The sequence below is a fragment of the Lissotriton vulgaris genome, chromosome 5 (assembly GCF_964263255.1).
Source record: "Lissotriton vulgaris chromosome 5, aLisVul1.2, whole genome shotgun sequence".
Classification (NCBI taxonomy): Eukaryota; Metazoa; Chordata; class Amphibia; order Caudata; family Salamandridae; genus Lissotriton; species Lissotriton vulgaris.
The window spans coordinates 1,008,886,013-1,008,907,222 of NC_141693.1; the positions used below are offsets into that span (position 1 = coordinate 1,008,886,013).

At 42.2% G+C, this 21,210-nt stretch overlaps 1 protein-coding gene across 1 annotated transcript in view; it reads right to left on the reverse strand.

Moving 5' to 3' along the window:
• PI4K2A (phosphatidylinositol 4-kinase type 2 alpha) overlaps positions 1 to 21,210 on the reverse strand; it is a 240,615-nt gene that overhangs the window by 3,663 nt on the left and 215,742 nt on the right. Inside the window, exons 7-8 of the mRNA XM_086922620.1 lie at positions 19,964 to 20,097; positions 11,260 to 11,319 (exon numbers count right to left, since the gene is read on the reverse strand). Coding sequence (XP_086778746.1) covers positions 11,260 to 11,319; positions 19,964 to 20,097 — 194 coding nt within the window. The remainder of the gene's footprint in view (positions 1 to 11,259; positions 11,320 to 19,963; positions 20,098 to 21,210) is intronic.

The window sequence follows — 21,210 nt, forward strand, 5'->3', positions numbered from 1 at the left end:
TTGTTTTGCTTTATGGTAGCAGGTTTGTGGCAATACCAGACTAAGAGCTAGACTGGCCTTTGCACGGGTTTATGAAGGCTACAAACAATTGATCTGAATTAAAGAAGGGCTTGGTCTTGTCAATGTAAACATGAGAGTGCATTTAACATCTACAGTATGAAGGGCTCTCTCTGCTACTGAGAATGGTTGAGTAAAAGAGACTGGAAGTTCTATAGTCTGATTGAGGTGGAAAGGAGACACTATCCTGGGGAGGAACTCTGGGTTGGTTCTGAGAGCAACTCTGTCCCCATGAAGCTGAATGAAGGGTTCCTGGTGCAAGAGGCCCTGCAACCTCCTTATGTATCCGAGGGAGGTTATGGCTACGATGAAAGCTACTTTCCATGATAGGAACTGCAAAGGGCAAGAATGAAAAGGCCCAAAGGGCAGACATATGAGCCTGGTAAGGACTACGTTGAGGTTCCATGCAGGGGTGGGGGATGTCAAATTTTTTAGAAGACCAGACTTCTGCCAAGTGACTGTGGAGAGACGGTGGAGGTAACGGCAGATGATCAGCCCCTTTCAGGAAAAGGGAGAGCAGACATTGAACCTGAATCCCGCAAAGCTGAAAATTGTAATTGGGGATAGGGTCCGTTTTTTTACCTCAGAAATCAAAGCAAAATAATTTTTGATGAGCTAAGTGGGAAAAAATAGGATGCGTAGACTAGGCTTTAGATTTAGGTATCATGTGGTGAACTACGGGATCTGGGAAGGCACAGGGGGTGGTATGGTATGAAGAAGGGTAGTAATATAGATTTCTTTACTATATGCTGTGGGTTTTATTAAGCCCCTTCACACACTTTGGGGTATATGGACTACCTGATGATTTGATTATTTGATTATGGTTGATTATGGTAGAAATTAGGGGGAACACTAAGATTACGCCAAGAGCTGCAACATGGGTGGGTTGAGGGTTGGTTGGGATGGGAGGGTTAGACGAGGGGGCACGGGGGACAGGAAAGGTGGGGGAGGGGTGTGGGGGAATAATGGCCATTTCAGGTGCATGGTATCGAACAGGACTAGAAATTCAGATAATAAAGGGATGATCAGAGGAAAGAGGGTGGAAATATTGAGATGGTATAATGTTATAAGAATTAATGAATAATCTACAGATTTGCTCAGTTAATGTTGCAGGCCTGAATGATAGGAATAAAAGAGCAAAAGTGTTTGAAATCCTGAGATTTTTAGCCCCGGAAGTTATCTGCCTACAAGAGACTCATGTCTCGTGGAATAATCGGGGTATCCTCCAAATGATAGGATATGATTTAGCAGTATGCTCTTTACAGACCTCGATGATTAGAGGAGTAGCAGTATTTGTCAAGCGTCAAGCAGGCAGCATTAAACGGACCATGGCGGTAGGTGGGCCATTGCATTATTAAGTATTGGTGTAACTATAGTGGCTGTGTATGCTTTAAACCAAGATGACCCAGAGTTATGGGAAGAGCTAGAACTTGCTGCATGGCCAAATTCAATAATAGTATGTGGCGATTTTAATATACACTCTGAAAGCTATAATGTGGAAGGGCGGAAATACAAGGGAAGAAAGCCGAGGGTCAATCAGGCAATAAATAATTTTAAGGCTAGTCATGGCTTGGTAGATGTATGGGTAGCCAAGAAGGCTTCTGATCCTGGCTATACGTATTTTTCATACCCGCATCAAAAATATTTTCGTTTACTTTATTTCTTGGTCTCGACTAACCTACTGGGGGGAGCAGAGATTAATAAATTGCTGCAAATCTTCTCGGATCATAATCCGCTTATGCTCAAAATAGTGGGCAAGGGCCTGAAAAAAGAACCCCGCTCTTGGTCGTTTGACAGGAAACTGCTGACAGATGAGAATTTTGTAAAATATATTTAACAATGGGCTAGAGGATTCTTTGAAATTAACCGGTATAGTGCCTCATGCATAACTGTGTGGGATACGTTTAAGGGGTGCTTATGGGGTGAAATAATAAGTTATGTGGGTCAACAGCGGAAAATGCAGAAAAAACAGGTCACTTCCCTAATTACCAAATTAGCACAGTTAGAAACAGAACACACTAAATTATTATCTCAGGGGGAGGGCACTAGATCAAGGACAGCTAAGAATCAGCTGATAATTACCAGAGCAGAGATGAATAAAATGTTTCAAACGCAGGTAGCCCAAAAAAATATCAAGAGTACCGAAAAGAGATGTATGAATATGGAGAAAAGATGGGAAGGCTTTTGGCCCTTAGGATCAGACAAAAGGCCAACAGGGAATAATATAACTGAAATCAAAAACACAGAGGGGCAAATGGAAACATCTTCTGATAAAATAATGAACGCTTTTAAGCAAAATTATGGCAAACTATACCAGCAGGCTCCTTGTGATAATTTAACAACTGTAGAAAGGGAATACACACAGCTTAGCAAGATAGATTCGGATACACGCTCAGACCTGGAAGATGAGATTACATTGGAGGGCACGGTCTTAGCTATAAACTCTCTCTCCTCAGGAAAAAACGCTGGTCCAGACAAAATTCCATTAGAGCTATATAAAATACTTCAAGGCGATCTGGCTGTATTCCTTCATGATCTTTTCTTAGACGTTCAATATCGGGGGATCCTGCCTAACTCATGGAAGGAAACAGACATAATCATATTTCATAAAAAGGAGAACCCCGTCAGAACCAGGGTCCTATCACCCTATCTCACTGATAAACTCAGATGCAAAGATATTCTCAAAGGTCTTGGTAACTCGACTCCAGAGAATCATAGCCAGTTTGGTCTCACCCTGGCAGCATGGATTTGTACCAGGGAGGGGAACAACGGATTGCACTCGGCGAGTAATATCTCTGCTAGATCTAGCGACAGCAAGGGGGGGATGGACTGGCTGTGATTCTCTTGGACGCAGAGAAGGCCTTTGATAGAGTGAAATGGCAATATTTGTGGGGGGCTCTAGCGGAGCTAGGGATAGGTCCAAAAATGATAACAGCAATTCAGGCAATGTACCATAAACCGTTTGCTAGACTACAAATGATGGGAATAACATCAGACCTGATAGAGGTAGCAAGGGGTACTCAGCAGGGATGCCCCTGCTCCCCAATCCTATTCGCTATATACCTGGATCCATTTGTTAGGCAGATAATTGAAAACTCAGTAATTGAACCCTATAAAATTAATGGATATGAGACAAAAATACTCGCATGATGACATTGCAGTAATTACATCAAACTCAACAACTGCAATAGCAGAAGTAGAGAGAATGGCAGAGGAATTCCGGAGCAGGTCAGGCTACTGCCTGAATAAAGGAAAGACGCAGATAATCTGTACTAGACAGGGAATTTTCCAAGATCAGTGTCAGGCAAACATGGCAACCTATCTCGGGGTAAAGATTGGGCCGGATATGAACACACTATGGGCAAATAACATTGACACAGTCTTACAGGAGATATCCACTGAGCTTTGGCGGTTGGATAACTTGCATTTAACCATAGTGGGCAGAGTTAATGTCTTAAAAATGAAGATCTTCCCTAAAATACTTTATTTATTTCGAGCAATCCCCCAAGAACTGCTATCATATTTTTTTCAGAAAATGAATTCAATCTTTTCCAATTTTATCTGGAATTATCAAAAAACTAGACGGGCTTTGAGGACACTAACCTTACCAAGGGATAGAGGTGGCTGGGCTGTTCCAAATCTATACTTTGGCGAGTTTTGTGCAAGAAATGGGAGTAGATAATTGTGTGAGTGAGGATAACTTGCCGTCTATATATCAACTAGCTGTGGGGGAAGAAACGTCAGGGCTCCTCCTCAGACAGCTAGTACCTAGCTGGTATAAAAAAACACTCTAGATGTTGGAAGGCAGCTAGATCAGTTTGGAGTAAAATTTGTAAAATTATGAAAATCCCGAAATGCAACCGATATACCCCACTATGGGGAGCGTCGATCTTTCCAGTTGAAGTTTTTGATAACATGGCTAAACAGTGGGCACAAGCAGGCATACAGCGAGTTGGGGACTTGTTCAATGAGAACCTCGACATGCTGTCATTCACAGAATTGGCTCAGAAATTCGAGATTAGCAGTAGAACATACTTTAAATATGTCCAAATAAGGGGGTGTATAAAGAACCTAGTTAGGAAACAGGAAGAACTCGGGGCAATACCACTAATGGCTAAGGTGTATCGGGGAGATGGGAGGATTATGGAATTCTATAAACTATTTATAGAAACAATACCTGACGATGTGGATGTACTGGACACCAGGTTTAACAGGGTCCAGGTGACTGCAGATGAAATAACGGAAAAACCAGTTCCACTCTGCAGCATGGCAGGCCAACGTGATTTGAGCAGGATGTCCATGCATTCTTCAGCGAGACACAGATTGCTGAACTCTAGGACCTCAGGCGCAATATCCCTAGATTGAGCTGGTTGGGATCTGGGTGTCTGATCTGACCTTGGTTCCTTTTGGAAAGGTCCAGCCTGTTGGCAAGTTTCTTGTGGGGGCTGATGGACATCTTGTAGAGTGTTAAGTACCAGAGCTTTCCAGCCCATATAGAGATCATTAGGATAAGAGTTAGGAATGTGTGTTGCATCTTGCATATGGTGTTCAGAAGAAGAGGTAAAAAAGCAAAGGCAAACATCCATGGATAGTTCATCAATAGTGCATTGCCCATGGCCTGCGAGTGTAGGTACCTGGAGGTGAAGTCTGGGAATTCTGTATTTTAGGGGAGGCAAACAGGTCTATCTGGGAGGTGCCACCACGAAGAAAGCATTACAGCAGGATCTTGCGGATGGAGTTCCCAATAGAGGACTACTTGATGTGTCTGGCTGTGAAGGTCTGCCCGATAGTTGTCCTCTCTTGGAAGGTACTCTACCAGACGCTGCATGCAGTGGCAGATAGCCCAACGCCAGGTCTCCTGTGCTTGGGCTGAGAGCGGGGAGAGGTAATGCATGGTGGTCATGTTGTCAAACTTGATGAGGAATACCTTGCCCTGAATACCTTGAACGAAGGCCAAGAGAGCAAGGCACACAGCCAGCAGCTCATAATAGTTAATGTGCCTCACCTGGTGATAGAGGGACACATGCCCTAAACTGTCATGTGGTTGAGATGTGACCCCCCCCCCCACACACATCACCTCCCTCCCGCCAGTTGGCTAGTGAGGTGCCTGTGATTGTGATAATGGTGACATGCAGAATGGTGTCTGAGAAAAGGCCTGCCTAGTAGCAGATTATTGCTGTTTCACCAATAAAGAGACCAATGGGCACTGGTCTTTTACTAATACTAGATCTTCCAAGTGACCCTTCACTTGTGACCATTGAGCAGAGAGGCATTTCTGCAAGGGGGCTTGTACAGCCCTGGTGTGGGTAATAATGCAATACAAGAGGCAATCAGCCCTGGGAGGCACATGACAGTTAGGACTGTGATTTGACAATTGAGCTGAAAAATAGGTAGGAGCTGTTGGAATGGCAACACCCTCTGCTGCCAGGGGTAGGCTTTGCTTGTCATTGCATGAAGTACAGATCCCAGGGAGGGCTAGACTTGAAAGAGTTGAAAATAAGACTTAGCAGCATTTCTAGTGAATCACAGGCCATGAAGCAGGGAGATAGCAGCTTAGGTGTGAGCTAGGCATTGTTGCTTGTCTGCGCTCTTGATGAGTCAAGTGTCGAAAATGTGGACATCTCTTCATAGATGAGCAGCTAATACTGCTAGGCACTTTCTAAAAACACTTGAAGTGGTGGTAACCCAAAGGGAAGCACTTTTAATTAGTAATGATGGCCACTTAACACAAAGCAGCAGTAGCATCTGTGGGCAGGATGGATGGAGACGTGAATGTAAGCATTCTTTACATCTAGCGATGTCATGTAGTCGCCTTGTCGGAGCAGAGGGATGGCATCCTGCAGGGTTGTTATGTGAAAATGTTCTGACACAATGGATTGGTTGAGGAGCTGAAGTTCCTGAGGAAGCCGTCCTTCTTGGCCATGAGGACGTTAAGAGAATAGACATTCTTCCCCGTTGGAGTGAGGACACTATTTCTATGGCTCCCATTGTGGAGGAGCGCCTAGACATTTTCCTCTAGAAGGTTGAGATGTTAATTGCTTAGGGTATGTGTCTGCGGGGAGATGTTGGGAGGGGTTGAGAGTAGCTACAAGCAGTAGGCATTGAGAATCACGGGAGGTACCCACTGATCTGATGAAGTTTCTTTCCAATGGGAGAGGAAATCAAACAATCTCCCCATGACAGGTGACGGATTCAGAGGAGGAGGTGGGGCAAAACAGTGCTTAGAGGTGAAGGTCCGCCCATGGGAACCCTCTGCTCGCTCTCTGGCTGAAAGACCGCTGCTGTCTCTGGGATGATGGGAGGGGATCAGAGGAAGTGGCCCTGGCCCCTTCTTCAGGTTACTGCATTAAAAAAAGAGCCTCTAAAGGGCAGAATGTGAAGGACACACATTGATTTGTGTTGGCGTCCTCCTTTGTGTTCCCCAGCATCTCATCAACATGAGGCCCAAACAGATATTACCCATCGAAAGGCAGATCAAGAAGGTGTCTGCTGAACCTCAAGTTTAAACCCCACTGTATGGCGCCAGGCATGGTGTCTGAGAAGGACGCTGATGTTGACCACCGGGAGGCTCTGTCCACAGCCTCAGGAGCACCACGGTGGCAGTACTTTAGATAGACTTAACCTCAGACACCATCTCCTCCTACCTTTTCCAAAACTCCTCAGGGTGATGCTTCACCAGCTCCTGCATTCACTCCCACTGGGCTCCATCATTGCACAGAGTTGGGTGTACACCACTAAGTTACCACTCCCCCATGGCTACACCCTTGACAGCTGTGTGAAGCTTCTTACACTTGAGAACATTGGAACTAAGGAACCAAAGGAATAATCTTTAACTTTTAATATATGCAAATAACCCTGTGGCCGAACTGTCAACATTGGTCCAAGGTTGAAGCTTGCCAGATGGAAAAAGATATGAAAGAAATTGTTCATAAGAACAAAAAGTTACTTTCTGGTACTGGCACTTAGCCACAGTAATGGATGAGAAATTAAAACCACCATATAAAATAGGGGCGAAAGACATGCCACAAGCAGAGACAGACATGATGCCACTATTAAATAAGCTGCACTAAGAGGGTGACACATCTTTACAATTCTTAGGTGTTATTGGACTCCATTAAAGCTGGTGAAGCTTAAGAATAATCAGGAGAGGAAATACATGAATTGTGGTACCATGGAGGCTAATGACTTGCATGTTTTTGGATGGTCCCTGTTTTGTGTTCTTTTTGGCAAGGTGTGGGTAAGGTATTAGCAATACTAGATAACATGCAGGTAAGTCCCATCTTGGTATTTTCTGGTGTAAGATATAATGATTTGGGAGAAGAGGCACTTAATGCAGATCAAAGCAAGCTACTTTTTTTGATCTTGGTGGCTAGAAGGGAAACCTGTAGAAAAATGGTTACAATGTGATTCCCAGACAATGCTAGATTAGATGAAATCCAGTAAGCATAATCACATGTTGGATAAAGTAAACTAAAAGGTTATGGGAAGAAAAATCTGGATACAATTTGTGAGATGGTGGATCACCATAGAATATACAATCTGGGCCAATGATTATATCTTGCAGTACAAAGACAGAAATTCTTGTATTGAGTAAGTGAACCAAAGGAATGGATGGGCTGTGGGAATAAAATATCTGCGAAGATGTTTTACACCTTATTGGTGCTGAAGGTACATCTGGAGTGCTAAGGGGACTTGAAAAAAAAGCATGCTGCTCTCCTTACCAGGTGGTGAGGAATCAACTATAGTTCGAGCAGAAGCCTGTTTTTGAGCGCTAGAAATAACCAGAGTTGCATGGGATGTGGGAACTGAAGTAGACCGGGATCACTACGGGAGGGATTGTACTTCTTTTCACCCTGGGTGCTACTATTGTGGCATTTAGTGGTTCCTTAAATGACTCCAGGATGGACTAGAGTATGCCTTTCAGCATGTGCAGAAATTTCAATGTCCACTCAATAAGGAAATGTTCCTTATGGAGGACGTGCATGTCCACCTAGTGAAAGATGGCGGCCCACTGGGTGACCTTGTAATAGGTTGTGAAATCCCTGAGGGAACTGACCTAACAAGGCAATGGTAGAGTTCTGGTATACCTGGGGGCAGACATTGCAGTCTTCTAAGGGTCCTGTCGATCCAGACTCAAACGGTGTTGTAAGAGTCAACAGGGCCGAAAAGATTGCCTGAATCGTAAGAGTATGGGGATCCCTGTGGCGGAGGCAGTGGAGTAGGTGTACGTGGTCATGATGGTGGTGGTTGAGGTGATTGTGTAGGAGGTGGAGAATAAGGGGCTAGTGCCTCTGTATGTTTCTTGGTGATGGGATCCGAATGAGCCACCGATGCAGGGTCTTCCTCAAATGCCAGTCTCCTCGCCTGAGGCAGAATGTCTGTGGGTTCAGGTAGTGGTTTTGCCACAACCTTCCTCGTAAGATGAAGAATAAAGAGGCACTTCTGACTCACATTGTGCTCCTCCTGCAGCCTCTGGAGGATGCCGGTCATTAAGGGTGTTCTCAGCAACAACGATAGCTTCAAAGCAGACATGCACTTTGGTGTCGCCTTCAATAGAACCTTTGGCTTTGAATGGAGTCAGGTTTTGTCAGTGGTCTGGGGGCTCAAAGGCTGGGAGAGGTCCAATCTGTAAACAATCTGTAAAAGTCAGAGTCCAACACTAGATGGCAGGAGTTTACAGAGCACGTGTATCTAACACATGCTATAAATAACCAGTTACTTATCTGGATGAATATATTTGAAGTTTGAAACTCTTCGACATTCACATGCTATCTATTATTTTGGCATCTATTTCTTGGGTCTGGAAATATTCTGTATAAGAAAAGGTTTTTTCAATTTAGGGGTCAATCACACAGGGAGTCTATGATATTGAGGTTAAACCTAAAATGTCCCATGCACTGACATCTTCTTTTTCTGTTTCCTGTCTTATTGTTTTATGTCTTGAACAGATACATCTAAATGATTTGAACGGTACATCTGCTACTTACTAAATTTGTAAGGCTTAGCAACTACTGTCCCCAGTACGTTTCCAGTAGATGCAAGTGCCAGAGCAGTTTTGTAATGTTCTACATGTATTTATGGATTACCACTCGCAATATTAATAACAGGGTGAAAAGGGTACACCAACATCTAGCACAAATTTAGTGACAGTTCATTTCCATTTGAGAATGGATGCGGATATCTGGATGCAAAGTTCGACCTTTTGCATAATCTGCTGTTGCAAACAGATCTATTTTTGATGTTCATCAAATCTCGAAAATGGCTTTAATATTTTTTTTGTAAAGTTTCCACTTTTGAGAAATACCCATATCCCTGTGCATTCGGTTTGCCTCTAAGTTTAGCTGTGCTGCTAAGTGTGCAGACATGATTGTGATGTCAATTACAATAGCACATTTTCATATGTCCTGAGCAATTTACATAGGGTGTAAGACTTTGTTGCCCCATTTATCAGAGTCAAATTGCTATTGTGTTTACCGACCCCTTTTTTTGCGATTGGAGGTTGAAGCCCTTGCAGCCATCAGATTATTTAAAGTTCCGAACGCCCTTTGGACAAAAATTTGAATGGAAAATGTACCATGTCCTTCAAAGTTTAGGTACTAAAAAGGGCCAAAAGGTAAATAGAACGGTTGAAAGTACATTCTTCAACCCTCCAATGGTCAGATAAACTTGTTTTCCTCTGAGATTTCATCAGTATTGACTACAACAAGTTGCTAACTTTTCTTAATTTGTTTCCCATCGGAAAGCATTGCTTAAAGGTTTTGATTAGGTTTCACATTTGTAATCGGATGGCTGCAACAATATTCCCTGTGGAAACCTCCACAAAGGGGCTGCCCTAGATAAAGGAGTCAGTTATATGTTCCCCTTCCACAAATGGAACATCTGCTGCATCTTCCTAGTACTTTTTAACATATTAAGACTGTGGATTGTTCAGCTGTTACATACTGCAAGTATGATTGATGGCCAATATGCCAGAAGGTATTCTGTCGGAGTTAAGAAACAGCTTTGTGGACACTAAAGCAAAGGACTCTGTTAGCTAAACCCTTCAAGGAGGCTCAATTCTGAACCATTGAAAATATCTTTCTAGCCTTTATGGTTCTAAGGGTATCACCAGCAAAAGCCATGATTAGGACTGTCCTGCACTTGTCAGTAGCTACTGAACTCCTTGGTGCCCGTTTTGAGTGCCCCTGTCAGTGTCTATGCAATGGTAAAATCTTTAGCGCAACTGGGATGCTTAAAGATACACCCCACAACCACTAGAGTCTTCTAATTCAGCCGCTGCCTCATCCGTAAACCGAGTGGCTAGTGAACTTGGACATCACAGGAGTGAAACCTTTACTTAATGAGAAAGTTGGGCACATCATTTGTTTTGGATGGTGGATATTTTGGACATCCCCGACTCAATTTCCAGGCCAAGTGTATCAGGCACATTTCAGGACTTATACTGGTTTCTGATTTGTATACTGAAAATACTTAAGTAATACAGACCTGAGCACTGCAGAGAAGAACTATGTACAACCGACCACTACCCTTAGTGAGTAAAAAATACATTCAGGGTTGTCTCTCATGCTCAAATGATGCTGGATACATAAAATCTAACCAACGCCAGCAGGCAGAGAACATGAATCTGACGTCACATGAGCACGATGAAACATGTGCTCTGTGATGGCGTAACAAAGTTTGGTTCTTTACAGCTGGAGAAGCAGTTTCAGATGTCCCAGTGGCAGATGAACCAATGTTCTAAATGAACTGCAAGTATCAGTAGAAGAATTTACCGTCTCAAATGCTGTGATCACTAAGCTATTCCTCACCATAAAAAATAAGATATTAAGTGTGATGCATGGGTAGTGCAGATAGTGTGCTCATTTACTTAAAAACTGAAAAGATATTTCATAAATGCAGGGTCCATCTTCCAAGTAGTAGGGCAAGGAAATCAATGAGTTAACTTTTGAAAAATGCAACGCTCTACTTTAAGAAGTAAAAATGTAAAAAGATTTTCTAGAAAGCTGGGGACAAAGGAAGGATTAGGACTCTAGACAAAAAAAGAAACCGTTTCGAAACTTGATGAACAAGTAGAAAGTGATTGTATGTCTCCAGAATGCGCACAACTACACAGTGTTTCAGAATTGGGACTCTATGGCCCGTGAGTGGGGGAAAAGTTATTGGAGACTGAATTCAATTCCCAATTAAATTGTTGCAACATACCTGTCCCCGCATTACAGCTATCTGCTTGTGAAACTGGCCTCTGTCGAACCCAGGATCCTTCTGCAAGACAAAATATATTGACAAAAATCACTAAAACAAGTATTTTTTTTTACAATACTGCAGTCTTCCACAATAAAAGAGAGGGCATTTTAAGATATGCTGTCAAATACTTTTTAACACGTCAGTCTATTAGAGCCACCCACTGTTCTTTAATTAAAAACAGCCACTAGGAAGGGAGGAGGGTAGCCTTGGAATCAGAAAAACACTATCTTAACTGTTTTCCAATGACAAGAGTCCACACCCATATGGAGATGCGATGCAGTTTACTTATTTATTTTCAAAAAGAAAAATCTGCTTTCTCATTGCATTGAAGGGACTGCACAATGGGATCAAGAAGCTGAATTATTATAGAATTTCTTTTTTCTTTATAGGACCCCGTACAATCTACCTAAGAACATTACTTACATTGCAGTTTCCTTAGTAAATGGGAGGCAATAGCTACAAAATTAGTATGACCAGAACCGCTCAGATTTTATTTACAGTTTGGTAACATTTTAATTACTTATGCAACATATGAAAATTTTGTAGTGTGTAAATTTCCTGAAATTCACAAATTAGCACGAAGCTCCTTTAGAGAACGCTGTGTTTGCAGGACTTTTCTACATGTAGTTTCAACTGACCTTCAGGAAATTTTGTGACAAAAGTACAGAAGTTGTAATCTACAAAGGGTCTTCCTAGCCTTTTATACATATTCACAAGTCAAAAAGATATTAAGAATTAGGTCAATCAATTCCCCCTAAAAACCTTTGAACAACTTAGACACTGAATTAACTTGAATTTAGTGATTATTCATCTACACAAGCCTTCCTTTAGTCCTCGAAAGGTAGGTGAGAAAAAAAGACTATTCCACAAAATAATACAATCTGGAATGCATAATAGAAGTTACAATGGGTTGTTGAGCAAAAAATATTTTGCAGATTACGGACAATAAAAAAACTTCTCACACGGAAGAAAAAAGATAAAAGATCACCACCTTAGGGGCCACTCGTTATTTCCCCATTCATAAAAACGAAATACATTCGACCAAGTGTATTTTATTTGTTTTAGCACTATTTCGTAACCTTTTTACATACATGTCTGCCATGGTATTAGAATCGTTGTAGGGCTTGTAATAGGTGCTATATAGAGGTTTCCCCCAAAGTTCAAGCTTTTTCAATTGGATCTGAACCAGCAATGCTTCAAAGCCTAGGTCAAACTCTAAGTGTATTCATTCTGACTGGTACACAGGGGCGCCCAACGACTGGTCACTGATCCAATGCCAAAATCTCAAACAAAGTAAGTTTATATCGGGTAACAACCCACAAAACGACAATAAAATACAAAAAACATAAATAAGAAGGACATTCTTAAAAAATACAAACATTAATTGGACCGCGCACTATAGTATCTAAACAGCCAGTAGATAACATAGAAGGAATATTTTATATAACTACAAAGTCCCTTCAATATGAAATGAAGCCAGTGTTTAATATGGCGCTGTTTCATTTTCAGAGCAGCCAACAGATAACCCACACCGCAAGCACTACGCTTTTTAAAGTGTCCGTTTTGTAGATTCCCTATAGCTATTTTGTATTTCTTGCATCTACGCCTTTCATCAGTTGGCTAAGCCAACTGGTTCTTGAAGATAGCATGCAAAAGACAACAGGAACAAAACCTGATTTTCTTCCTTTAAAAGGTCGGTTTAGTGATCGGAGGGATTGGTTTGTCCAAGAAAAGAACTCCATTCATAAGTAAAATTATTCAAATATAGAATGCCAAACCTACTTATAATCTAAAAAACTCTTGCTAAAACAGATTTCACCTCTCAAAGCAGACCTAAAATCTAGATATGCACTGCCTCATTAGAAATATGCGTGTAAATGAGTCTTCAGGAGAAGTCATAACCATGTTTTTCTGTAGCCCTAGTTTGTACATTTATTTTTTTTACCTTACGTACCATAACCATGGTAATAAAGTCAGGGAATGATCATAGCTGGGTATACCTAATTGTTTTTGCAAGGCCTCAAACATATCTACACCAACCAAATGATCTACCACCAGCTAGATCCGGCACATAATACAGGCATTCTATGGAATGGCCCAACTCTGGAGTCACCCAAACCCTCACCAAATATGACTTAGCGGACTATGCTTTGCCAAGAAGAGAATAACAACAATGACTAGTCCACCAGTAAGGGAGCAGCTGATGTGTCAGATAGTAAACTCACAAGATGTTTCAAAAAGTCTTTCTCATACCTAGAAAACAAGATGACCTTATTATATCCCCATATTTCTTTATGCTATAGTGAAGCACTTTGTCAATGCACTTTATTAAGTTCCATGGTCCAGGAAACCATCCATTCAACATGATACCTGGCAGAGGGTACAGTTACACCTGTTCCCTTGACGTGGAGATTCCTTGACATCATCATTTCTTTTTTTTTTATTTTAAATGTGATGATATTTTCAACTGCAGGAACCCAAAGTCTTGGACTTGCTCAAGAGCTATCTAAATGTGAAGTTACTCTTGAACACTTAATATGGTATGCAGGCTATCAACTTTATTTTAGAAATATTAATAGCCAACTAATTAAATCTGCATAATTTATCCAAAACTTTCTATAGTTCCCAAGATGTCCCGAGAACAAAAGCACTGGAGTCACCCACCACAGGAGCATAAGAGGCACCACTGCGAAAAAACTTCACTATCTGATTAATTTATAAAGAAATAAAGCAATGGTGCAAGTGGGCAACCTTTGCAATTGTTGGTAACTGTATGCTGAATACAAGCTTCTGGCTCTTTTACATGCTAAAGAGAGGCCTCTTCACAGAACAATGAGGTGAGAGGACAGGGAGCACTCTGTGGTCAGATGGAGTATCCACAAAGTGCTACCGAAGCTAAGTAGCTTGATCTTTTGATGGACACTTCTAACCGCAGATTCCTCACCTTAGAATAAAAACCAAAGCAGTACCTCCTGAAGGCGGAGCATCTGTGGAGTGGGCTCAGACAAAAAAAGTCTAATAGACAGAGCGGGTAAAGTGTCCTTCCAGTTGGACCTCACTGTCAATGCATTAGGCTTCATGAATACATGCACTGACACCTATTTTGCAGACTAGCATTGTCCAGAATGGACACCCCTCACACCAACTCAACTGTACCAGCATTTGCCCTGAAGGAATGGGCTCTCAAATCTTCCGGATTTTGTTTCTTGGCCAGTGCATAGCAGATCTTAATGCAGAGGGCTATCTACCTCAACAGTGTGCTCTTCTGCACAGCCTTCCCTTTCTCTGCTTAGAAGATCCCCACAAAAAGCTGATCATCCACAGTAGGTTACTTGGTATGAACTTTGTAAAAGCTTAAAGGTTACAAATCTGTCCCAGCACCTGACGTAAACGGATTCTGTTGAGGGGGGGTCTGGCAGCAAGTCTAACACTTCAAGCAGCAAATTGAATGTAAAGAATTGCCACCACTCATTATCCATGCATCCTGAATTTTACCAAATGATGGTGCTTTTAGCCCTTTTACATGACAAGACATTTTTCTCAACATCAGTGTGTCTTATTCTTTGGACGGGCTTTGACGAGGCCCTAGATCCAGTGCATTTTTCAAAAAACCCTCAACTCTCGAAGCTTCTATTGTCAAAGGTCCTTCAATGGTCTGCTCGACATCATGTACTAGTTCTTTCAGGGTTTCAGGTTCTTTCTGCACTACACATTGCAGCCCTTTAATACCATATTGGGTCCAACAGAGCTGACAAAATAGTATGCCTGGCCCTTGTTGGACAGTCAGTTAATGTCTTCACCAGCCCAGCTCTAAATCACGCCCACAGATGAGTCAGAGCAACTCTCGTGCAGAGGGCCTTCTTAGTCCTGCACCACATGTGTATTGTTTACTATAGACATAAGAATTTCCTGGGTAGCATTTCTGGCCATATGTGAACTGGTACTTGGTTCAAAAAAGGATTCCAACATTTTCTGAATTAGTCTATCGGTGCCAGCCCAGCAATTATCGAAACCTATAGCATGGATTATAGCAGAAAAAAAAAATGACAGTACAGTAATACGGATGGTCTCTTTAGGTGGGTTAAAAATTATTTTCAAAGGCCTGTCATTAGAGGAAGTAGCAATGATGACAATAGCAGTGTTCACATATATGTTGGATCCTCAATCTATTCCCTTCATATCTGCAATTACTCAATTTCCAGCTGTATACTAATATAAACCAGGTATCCACAAACTTCCCTGGTCAAATTGCAACTCGCTTCTCTTGTTCTCCAAAAATAATTACGATTTTCAGGACAGTTCGTAGGAAGACTCAAATCTCAAAGTACCAGTACTACAGGCATCATAAGTGCTGATGGTCATAGAACTCCTTAGGCGCACAGGCGCTAAGAAGTACCAAATGTACCAGAGTATCCAAAGGTCCAAGCACCAAATTTCAAGCTATTGAGATGTCAGAGGCAAAGATGATGCTGAAACTTACCATGAAATTTACTTAGCAACTTGTAACTCACGTTTTGCAGCTTTGCTACTCATATAATAGTAACATCTAAGGTTTGGAAAGCATAAAAAAGCTACTCACTAATGCGCCTGCTTCACCAAAATCTTTGTCAATGGAATGGGTCAGTTACTTTCAAGGCCAGTCAGAAAAAGACTAAAGGGAAGGGCTACGTATGGTGCCTGGTATTGCCTTCTTTCTTCACACAAATAACAGCACCACTTCCCCAAGGAGCTTCAAAGACACTGAGCACACTCCATAAAACTGGTGGCATCAAGCTAGATGGTGTGAGGCCCAAGGATTCCAGGCCTTGAGGCTCTCGGGTACAGAGAGGGTGCCCGTGGTTTTAGCAGGTAAATGTCAGTACAAGGCAAGAGAAGAGGGACTGTCTCTGAACCTGGGGGTCATGGTGCCCGCCTCAGAAGGCTCTAGGCACACCCTGAGTTGGAGGGACATGCAATAGACAGTATCTCATTTCACCGTGCAGCTTGCTCAATGCACTACTCCCGCAAAGAAGGCTGGGGTTCACCCTGCTCCACAGGTGCCTTCTTCCTAGTCTCTAATCCTTCAGCTTCCGTCCTGTGGGGATTCTACTAGCAGACAATAAATGGGAAAGAAAATGGGCCAGAGCATCCTTCTTAGTGGGCTGTTGTAGGATTAATGTGAGGTGAGACTAGGGAGTAAAGTTAAACTGCGACCCCCATATTGGGCAGTTAAGCCACGCCTTGCACATACGAATCTTGAGGAGCAGCACTACACTAATGATTTCTGCCTCAGTAAGTTTTTATAAGGAAGCCCTCTTCCTAAACCTCAATCGCTACATCCTTATGGCATGCTGGTATCTAAAGCATAAAATGGAATAATGGTGTCTCATCTATTGAGGAAGACGTCAATGGATTTCAATCTATTCCTCCCTTCTGACAACAGTTAGCCTGAGAAAGCAACAATATTGCCAATAGTTAGCTAGAAATTGTTCATATTCTTTCTTTGTTGACTGACTGGTAATCTTTCACATGCTTTACTGAATTCCGCACCAGGATCAAAGACAGCTGAACACAGAAAAACACAGTCAAAGAGAGAGGCAAGCAAAACACCTTCATAGACACATGAATCAGTGGAACAATCTTTGGGGAGAAAGCAGCAGTTAGATACATAGGGAGTACATACATAGGGAGTACAGCTCACTAGCCAAATCACCTAGTTTAAAATAGAGCTAAAAAGAATCAAACTAAATATTTAAAAAATACTGTATACAATCAAAAATTAAAGAAACCTCGAAATGTTTACCAATGAAGAACCTCAAAACCATCTGACATGTTAAACAAGCGATTAGTAAACTGTTCAGCGAGTCAGTAGTACAGGCTTATACCCCCCAAAGTGTAAAGTAAACCAAATGTGATAATTATGTTGCAAACCAGGCACACTCTTAGTCTGTCCATTTGCATAATCCCTAAACAGAAGATTTACCCTATTCCGCCAATCACTGAGCATGTTTTAGTTGGGAAGACGAAATTAAACAGTGAAGAAGACTGCATTTCTCAATGCTACCTCAGTTCCTGTAATTAGGGTTTTATAATGTTATATGATGTGCGATGCACAACATATTGCACAACATAAATGGATCACAGAATCGAAATATGGAAAGGGTGTAAAGAAGCTCAGAGCAGTCCAATCAAATTAGTCAAGTCTTAGTTTTGAAATTAGATACGCATTCACTGTTCCATCAATTCAGCAGGCCACAATCTGGCACTATTACAGAATGTTACAGATGTGCCAAGCTGATTGACTAGCCAGTCCAAACACAGTAGCAGTCCAACACCCAGATTGTACTGTACATAACAGACTGATTTTAGGCAAAAACATACATTTTGACTGTGGATGGTGCTTAACTGACACATCGCCTGTAAATAGTAAGACAGGTAGCTTAACTATGGAAAAGAGTGATTAAGTGAGTAATCCAAAGACCCCGTATGTGGCAGAGATGCCATCATGAAGTATTAGACCCCTTTAAAAAAAAAATAGAGGGAGACAGGTCAGTGACACCATGGCAGAAGCGTGAAGGCAATGAGGTGAGTGATTTGTACCTGAATGGTACTTTCCTCATATAGGAGGAAAAGGGGGAACTTTTCAGGATTGGAGTTCCTAAAGTGCAAGCATTCGGCGAGGGCAGCTCAGGACTTCTAGAAAATTGTGCCGGAGAGCATGAAAACAATGGAGGTACTAATGAGTGTAGTGCAGGGAAAGAAATAGGGAACTAACGTGTAGAAAGCCCTGCAGAAGAAAAAGGGTCTCAGGCACATCTGGCCAGAAAACAGATTGAGCAATAAGACTACATGGCATGACTGGGGGAGTGCCAACACAATACACACACAGGTGCTTGTTAGCAATGCTAGCTGAAAAGAAAAAAAGAAGAGATACAATGTAAGTTTGATGCTATGGGACTAACCTTGACCGATGGCAATTCAATGGCTATGTGTGAAGCTGCCTACCTATGGGTGGGTAAGGGATGAAGTGGAATAGGGAAAAGCTGAGGAGAACAGATGAAAAACGGCTGAAAAGTTGACAGAGGACTTGGCAGAATGGAAAATTATATTAAAGGAGGTGCTAGACCCTCCAGATACAAGGCAAACGTAGATGAGACACTGAATAGGCCACATACGGCAAATATGAGCATACACAAATGAAGGCAAAGAGGCATACCGAGGTGAGAACTGAAGATGAAATGAATGTGATGCTATGTTAAATGAGTAAGGGCTGGCACAAGAGGGCAGCCAAGGTGTGAGATTAGATCAGAGATATTGCAAAAAGGGTGGCCGCTGGTATCTGATATAAGGAAAAATTAACAGAGGGGAACATGTAATAGGCGTTCACAAATGACAATCCAGGACTGAACAGTTCTAACATTGGATCTGGAAGAGAAACACTTCTGCTATGAACTAATACACTGAAGAGAGCGCAGATGTTTTGTGTGCATGGCAAGCCTGCACTGTATAATCTTTCGAGAAAAAGATAGTGCAAGAACAGGAAGTTTGATGCTGAGTCTTTGGCCAGTTAGAGCAGAATAAGCTGAATATAGCAATGTGTAATTAGGAGTGTTGACTATAGGCTTGATTTAGATCTTGGCACGACTGGTCTCGCCATCCATTTTTCGGCAGCCTTCCTGCCCACTGCCTTGGTGGTCTGCGCGCTCGATTTAGATGTTGGCTGGTCATTGGAGGGAAGCCCTCTGCAATCCTGCCGCCTCCACCAGAATCTTTCTCCTGCTTCCAAGGTGTCAGAGGCAGAAGCTGCTGTCGGAGGCAGTTCCACCAAGATTCCTGCCATCCAGATTACGATGTGCCTTTCGTGGAGGCAACTGTGGTGGGGACACCTCAAAGAACGAGTTGGCAGAATCGATGAAAAAGAAGTGAAAACACAAAATATTTTAGGGGGTCCCCCCAATAAATCCATTTTGAACGCCACTGTCCAGGTCCTTCCTGTGCCGTCACTACTTGACCACGATGCTCAGCCACCCCATTGTCACTGGAATCTATGGTAAGCTTTTGTGTTGAGTGTGGGTGTACATTCAGTAGTGTGTGTATCTTGTTGAATTGCAAAGCTATATGTAACAATAATGGGCATTACACATCACCTACATGTACATTATGACAGCTTCACAACATATATGTGTAATGAGATGAAAATAAGTAGTACTTACCTGTCTCCACGTCACCATGGCCTCTCTCCATCAGGACTCCACCGCCAGGACAGAATGGGAACATCTAAATCAGCTTGGCGCAGTCCCGCCACCATGACGGCGATGGAGTACTGTTAGCCAGCAGAGAAGGCCACTGCGGTCTCCTGTCTATTGCTGCAACATCTAAATACGGGGGCAAATGGCTGTCAGCTTGACAGAGTACTTTGAACCGCCGCCCGGCAGGCAGTAGCCAAGTTCTAAATCAGGCCTTACATCTGCGCATTAAAAATTATGATAGAAAAATGTGCCAAAAATAGAACTTGTATTTAGACATTTAAAGAAACTTAGGTAAGCCTAAGACGTACATACACCAAGCCTCCTACCATCTCAAGATATAAAAACAATCTGTCAAATGAGCACAACTAAAGCTTTCGGGATCAAAAAAAGGAATACACACTCAAATTCAAATGAAGAACAATAAATAGACAAACCTTAAAAAGTTCATACAGGTCCTCCTCTAGATCCTTGACAAAGTTTGGGTCAGAAATCTTTGGTAGAATCAGTTCTTTGATTTCTTGGGAAAAGGGCACTTTGGCCTGTGGCAGCCAGGCCCAATAAAAAGGATCTGAAGACCAAGTGAAAAGAAAGCACATCAGTGAAACAGTCACAACAGCACAAACCATTTACAAAAGAAGTCTTGCAAGAAACAAAGATACAATTGCATTTTTAGTAATGAGCAACAGATAGTTGGCAGCAGTTCCCCAGGAAAACACGAGGCAGGAAGAGTGAGTCAGCGAGCACATTATTTCCGTTTTCCTCCAGGCTTCATTTGCAAAATACAACTTTGTATAATGCTGGCTTAATATCGCTTGTGTAACTCAAAGACTGCTATAAATTATCTGGTATATTTCACACAGGTCTTGGCCACTTTAAACCCTGCAACCAATGAGAATCTTCCAAACTCATATTACCTTGATTTTATGACTCCCGTCTTTGGGGATCCTAGGCTTGTCGTTAATTAATGGAAAGTATTCAACGCGAGAACTGCGGCTTACCAATGGCATTCCGGGGCCACCAATACTACGGAATTTTTGAATTGAATAACCATGTATCTATCTTTGGGCAATTGGCACTATGGCATTACGTACTGAGGGTAAGCAGTCAAGACTTTTTCAGGAAGTGTAGGGCTTACATAATCAGATCTAGTATGACACAGTCAGTAAGAAGTAATAACATAAGTATTCAGTCAGTGAAGTAACAAAGAAAGATGAGACTTGTATTCAAAGAAAAGTAACATCAACTGTTATAAAAGGTACACATAAAACTGGATGGTGCTAGTACGTTCAGTACAAATGCGACTCAATGTTATACCATGGGGTTGGCCTCGGAAGCTTTAAGACCATTCGGTCTCCATCTAGTGGAAGGGGTATTTTTTTAAGGTATGCAAGTTTGAGATAGGGATAGAATGTGCACTATGTAACAAAGTTCTTGACGAGTCCTAGCCCTTCAAGAGGCTTTGAATTGTGGGGTTAGCTTCCCATGTAAATCATGCAACACAACATCTAAATTTGGAACACCGCCCCACCTAAACATGTGTTGATGGATGGTGTGGGTAAGTCCGGGGCATGGTAGCCAGTAATGTTCATGGAATTATCCCAGTGCATGGTCTACTCCAGATCCTAACTGAACCTTCAAATGGCGTTTTTAAAATGTTTAAATGCTTGTAGCCTAGCAACAC